General features: G+C 39.6%; 1 protein-coding gene across 2 annotated transcripts in view; it reads left to right on the forward strand.

Moving 5' to 3' along the window:
• Nucleotides 1-6186, forward strand: part of SUMF1 (sulfatase modifying factor 1) — a 96397-nt gene that overhangs the window by 7372 nt on the left and 82839 nt on the right. For both annotated transcript variants that reach the window (XM_069084060.1, XM_069084061.1), the window contains exons 2-3: nt 1611-1784; nt 4489-4563. In XM_069084060.1, coding sequence (XP_068940161.1) covers nt 1611-1784; nt 4489-4563 — 249 coding nt within the window. The remainder of the gene's footprint in view (nt 1-1610; nt 1785-4488; nt 4564-6186) is intronic.

Genomic DNA, 6186 nt, shown 5'->3' on the forward strand with positions numbered 1-6186 from the left:
TCCCTCTCCCCCTTCTTCCTCTCCCTCTCTCCCTCCCCCTCCCTCTCTCCCTCTCTCTCTGTCTGTCTGTCTGTCTCTGCCTCTGTCTGTCTCTGACACACTCTCTCACTCCCCCTCCTTTGCTCCCTCTGCTTCTCTCCCTCTCCCTCTCTCCTCTTCTCTCCCCTCCCTCCCATACTCCCCTACTTGCTATTTGGCAAACATAATTTATTTCCTACCTCTGCCTTTGTATACTTAGTCTATTCACCTGTTGGGAATCCTCCCCTTCCTTGCCTTTGCCTCTTAGGGCCTTCACTCCCTCAAAAGCTCAACTCAAATGCCATCTCCTTTAAAAAGCCTTTCCTGATGTCTTACCCCCTGCCCCCAGAACATTTATTATTTTATTTTGTGCATCTTGTATTTAGTTATCTGTACATGCTGTGTATTCCCGGTAGAAAGTAAGCACCTTGAGGATAGGAATTATTTTTATTTTTATCTTGCTATCTCCAGGTCCCAGCACAGTGCCTGGTAAATTGGCATTTAAGAAATGCTTTCGATTAATTGATTGTTTGCTGAGTAAGCAGAAGTAGAAATGGAACTCTTAGTAGCTAGTTTTATTTGACAGACAAGTCTCCTGCTGTGATCATAGCCTTTCTTTTAATGTTAATTGATGAGTGTTTTTTGTGTTCTTTTCCTACTTCCTCTTCAGGTACCCTAATGTCTGCTAATCCCAGTTTTCTGAGCAGAAACATCAGGGGATTGGACTGGTTTAGTCAGGTTCCTTCCTGCCCTACAGTTTATTAGAAAGCTTCCAACAATTTAGTTCAACATAGCACTTATTCTTTCTGTGTCTCCTTCATTACCCTACAAGATTTGACAAATACAATGTTCCTTTTGAAATTATTTGGGGACACAGAAGTGAAATTGTTTTACCTCTTCTAAGTCATTTAGGATGTTTTTGAGGAAGACCCTATAGCATTCTAATGGAAGGACACATTTTTCTTTATTTTTTTCTTTTTGGAGGGCAGTTGGGGTTAAGTGACTTGCCCAAGGTCACACAGCTATTTTTGTGTTAAGTGTCTGAGGCCGGATTTGAACTCAGGTCCTCCTGACTCCAGGGCCGGTGCCCTATTCACTGCGCCATCTCACCGCCCCAGGACACATTTTCTAAGGATTGAGCAAAGTAATGATAGAAAATAATAGTATTGGTAAAAAAAAAATATGCCTTTTCTAAAATCAGATTTTTTTTGTGAATTTATCTATTTGCTCTTTGGAATAATTCTTAATGATTCTCATTTCAATGCTTTTACAGAAAATAGAAATACTTGGAAACATGGAATTGAATGTATTTCTCTAGGAAGCATTGATTTTAAGAGAGCGACTGTGATAAGTTGTTTTTCTGATTTGTGGAGTTTAAGATGATATTACTAATTGAAGGAAAGACATTTCAATCTCTTATTCATAGAGTCATAGATGTAGAGCTGGAAGTATAACCCCTTCATTCTGTGGTTGAGGAAACTGAAACCTAAAGAAGTGCAGGGACTTCAAGGCTCCCTAGTCATGCACAGGTAGACCCAGTGTGTTCTGATGATGACAGCACAGCGTTTCCCTATTTTTTTCTTCTCTTCCAGATGGCCCACATCCCTGCGGGTGTGTTTACAATGGGCACAGATGATCCTCAAATAAAGCAGGATGGGGAAGGACCTGCCAGAAGGGTCAGAATTAACTCCTTTTACATGGATTTGTACGAAGTCAGTAATGCTGAATTTGAGAAATTTGTGAACTCCACAGGCTATGTGACCGAGGTGGGTACCTACTTCCTTTAAAGCCCCTTCTAAAGGGCCTTAGTTCTTTGGAGTAGGAAAACCAGATGATGGGACAGGGCCATCATCCAACCATCTTGAGCTGCTTCTGAGCCAGTAAAGATTTAAGAGAACAAAGAGGGTCGACAGGCTTTATCTAGGCCCGATTACATCTCTAGTTTCGAGATGCACCTTGTAAAACTTCCGTAGTTGCTTGTCAGTCATGAATTCTAGTCTCAGTGCTTTGGCAATTCTATTAATTTTCATGATTCTGCTAATACTACCCATAGCTTATGTCAGAGTTTCCCAAAGCACTTTCCTCATAACAACCCTGTTAAATAGACAGCACAAATATTGTTCCATCCCCTTTTTGACAGATGGGAAGCTTTGGCTCCTGCTTACGTGCTTAGTTGGCTCAAGTCAGAAAGATACTAGGTCTTGGAGGTGGGACTCAGCCTCGGGCCTGGGACTTTAAATCTGGCCTTCTTTCTCCCATGCCTCCCTTTTGAAGATTAATGCCCCTCTCTTTTGGATGTCATTTGTTTCCTGATATACTCTTCTCCCTTCTTACCCATCCAACCCTAGAGGCAGCTGGTTGGCACCATGGATAGGGTTCTGAATCCGGAGGCTGGAAGACCTGCGTTCAGAACCAGTTTCAGACATAGCTGCTGTTTGCCTCAGTTTCCGTAGCTGTAAAATGGGGGTAATAGTAATGGTACCTGACTCCTAGGGTTCTTGCGAGAATCACATGAGGTAATGTTTGTAAGAGCTTAGCGTGGTGCCTGGCACATAGTAACCAATTAATAAATGCTTGTTTCAGTTCCCCAATTGAGAAATGGTCAAAGGGTATGAACAGGCAGTTTTCAGAGGAAGAAATTAAAGATTTCTATAGTTATGTGAAAAAATGCTCTAAATCACTATTGGCTAGAGAAATGCAAATCAAAACAACTCTGAGGTACCACATCACACCTATCAGATTGGCTAAGATGACAAAACAGGAAAATGATAAATGTTGGAGAAGATGTGGGAAAGTTGGAACACTCATTCATTGTTGGTGGAGCTGTGAACTGATCCACCCATTCTGGAAAGCAATCTGGAACTATGCCCAAAGGGCTATAAAAATGAGCATACCCTTTGACCCAGCAATACCACTTCTAGGTCTGTATCCCAAAGAGATCATAAAAATGGGAAAAGGACCCACATGTACAACAATATTTATAGCAGCTCTTTTTGTGGTTGTCAAAAACTGGAAATTGAGGGGATGCCCATCAATTGGGAAATGGCTGAACAAGTTGTGGTATATGAATGTAATGGAATACTAGTATGCTGTAAGAAATGATGAGCAGACGGACTTCATAATAACCTGGAGAGACTTATATAAAGTGATGCTGAGTGAAGTGAGCAGAACCAGGAGAACACTGTACACAGTAACAGCCACAGTGTGCAATGACTGACTGATAGATTTAGCCCTTCTCAGCAATGCAAAGACCTAAAACAATCCCAAAGGACTCATGATAGAAAATGCCATCCATATTCAGAGGAAGAACTATGGAGTCTGAATGCAGAGTGAAGCAGACTATTTTCTTTTTTTTTTTTCCTTTTTCCTGGGTTCTCTCATTTGTTAGAATTCTTTTGTACAAGATGACTAATGTGTTTAATAGTAATGTACATGGAGATCCTATATCATATTGTATGCTCTCTTGGGGAGAGAGGTGAGGAAGGAGGGGGAGAAAACTTAAAACTTATGGAAGTGAATGTTTGAAAACTAAAAATAAATAAATTAACTTAATAAAAAAAACAAACCAATAAATGCTTGTTTCCTTCCTTCTTCTTTCTGCTTTTATGACTACAGTTTTCTGATTTCTTGTTCCCTTGCTGCCCCTTAAATATAGATATTCCTCAAGGTTTTGTCCTAGGCTGCCTTCTCTTTCTCTTTCCATTTTCATCTCATCCATTGCGAAGGTTTAAATTATCACCTCGCTGTGAATGATTTGCACATCTCTGTCGGTTCAGTCTTCTATCATGTTTCCATCTGTGTGCTGTATAGTTCGTTCCACCAGGAAGGTTTGCCCATAGCTCAGATACTGTTGTATCTGCATATGGTGGGTAGTGGGGAGGACGATGCTCTCTCTTCCCTGTTATCCTACAGATAGGCTGATATTGCACCTTCAAAGTTGTGTTTTTTGGGATGCTCGGAAGGTTTTCTGTCATCAAAAAATCAAAAAAACCACATCATCATGTGGTTTAGGAAGGTGAATTGCTTGCCAGCTCAAGCATTTATTAAGCACTGTGCAGTGCACTTTGTTAGGAGGCATTCAGTCAGTTCAGTCTTTGAATTTGCTGGTTGAACCAAACAGATGTTAAAGGATTGTCTTGGCCTGTTTGAGTCATCTGGGTAGATATTTTCCAGTGGGTCTTCTGAAGAAATGTGAGAAAGCATAAGCTTTTTGTTTTAAAATATATTATGCCACTAAATCTTAATAACACATCTGTAAGGTAAGTAAGCAGAGTTTTCATTTTACTAATTAGGAAATTAAAGCTCAATGGATGGTCAAAGATTGTATAACTAGCTAATGGTAAAACTGGAACTTAAACACAAATTTCTTGAGTCCAAGTGTAGCCCTTTCAATAATTGTTCTGGTGATTGTGAAGAAACCACCAATGTGTATAGCTACTTAAAGATTTCCATTTTCCCCTTTCATTCTAGGCTGAGAAATTTGGTGATTCCTTTGTCTTCGACAGCATGTTGAGTGATCAGGTGAAGAAGGACATCCATCAGGCAGTAAGAGATGTTTAATTACACTGGGTACTGTGGCTGACCTAATTACATTTGTGGGACAGTTTGAGGGGAGACGAGGGAGGGTGTGTTGATACAAAATAATGTTCCTGAATAATGAGCTACCTGGGTCAGTGCAAATTAAATTTAACTAAAAATAAATGAATTGAGCCCTAGATTGAACCTAAGTGAGAATTGTAAGACACTGTGGTAGAGGATAAAGAGTACTTGACCGGGGTATTGGGCCTGCTCTGCCACTTACCAGCTATGGGATTGTGGAAATTCCTTATTTGTAAAATAGAGATCCTAGCTTGTCCTGCTTGTCTCACAGAGTAGTTGTGAAGAAAACTTAAATAAACTGTAAAACTATGTAAATCTAAAACGATTATAATTGTTGATATCATTTGGACTCATTTGTTTACATGAGCAGTGTATAATCTCACTTAATAGGCCAGTGGGTTGAGTTTGGATTGGGGCTTCATTGACTACTATTCAAGGTCCTGATAGTTTTCTTTCTGATTATGATCCTGAATTCGTAGTGGAGGATTCAAATGAGAAATTTTGGTTCTAAATTAGAAGAAATTATAGGTTCTAAACTGTAAGAAATTATACATGTTAGTTCAATTTGGGGTTTCGAGTTTGAATTTCAAACATTAGTGAAAGAATTAATCAAGACAATATTAACAGTTCTTTTGCTAAAGACTCAATTTTGAGTCTCTCTGTATATTAAGCCAGAGGTGCCTGCCTTGCAGTATATACTCTAAAAAAGAGTTTCCATGTATGGGTGAGTCAAATCTTCTTGCACCTTTGTTGAAAATGGGACATGTGGGGCGGCTAGGTGGCGCAGTGAGTAAGAGTGCAGGCCCGGAGTCAGGAGGATCCGGGATCCAGCCTCAGATACTTAACACCCACACAAAATAACTGTAACCTTGGGCAAGTTACTTAACACCAATTACTTAAAAAAAAAAGAAAAGAAAAAAAAAGGAAATGGGACATGAATGAGAGTTACTTTGTCCACACCAATTTAATGATAGTTGTGTACTTGTGTGTCTGTGTGTGTGCATGTATGTATGGAAACTTAATAACAAGCTTAGCAGATTTGAATAATGAGATAAATAAAATAAGGAATAAAGTCCCAAATAAAAAAAAGTATGTACTTTTCAGTAAAACAAAATAGCAATAATAGTTTAATCTGTTTTATCTCCTAATACATCTTTTGAACTTAAAAAAAAATATACATTTTATAATAAATGATGCTTACAGTCATTGTTTCACCTTCCCATGACTCTTCCATTTTCCTCTCCTTAAATCTTCTCCTGAAGCAACAGAATATAGACGAGCAAAATAAATTCACTCATTGACCATGTATGACAAAATATGTTTCATTCCATAGCTATACTCTACCACTTCTCTGCTGAGAGTAGGGAGTCATATCATGTTCCAGTTTTTTTCCTCAATCATTTCCAACTTTTATGAGACCCTGATTGGTGCTTAGCATCACCCCCCCCCCCCCCTCCCCCCGCCCCTTTTCCACACATGTTTAACGTTCCTATCCTATTCTTTACCCTAGGGGCAGTCCAACCGCTGCCATTCCTGCCCCTTCCCCCGTCACAAACAGTACCGGCCCTC

Source organism: Petaurus breviceps, unplaced genomic scaffold, assembly GCF_028583685.1.
Source record: "Petaurus breviceps papuanus isolate PSGF00001 unplaced genomic scaffold, PetGlider_PUasm1.0 174, whole genome shotgun sequence".
Taxonomy (NCBI): domain Eukaryota; kingdom Metazoa; phylum Chordata; class Mammalia; order Diprotodontia; family Petauridae; genus Petaurus; species Petaurus breviceps.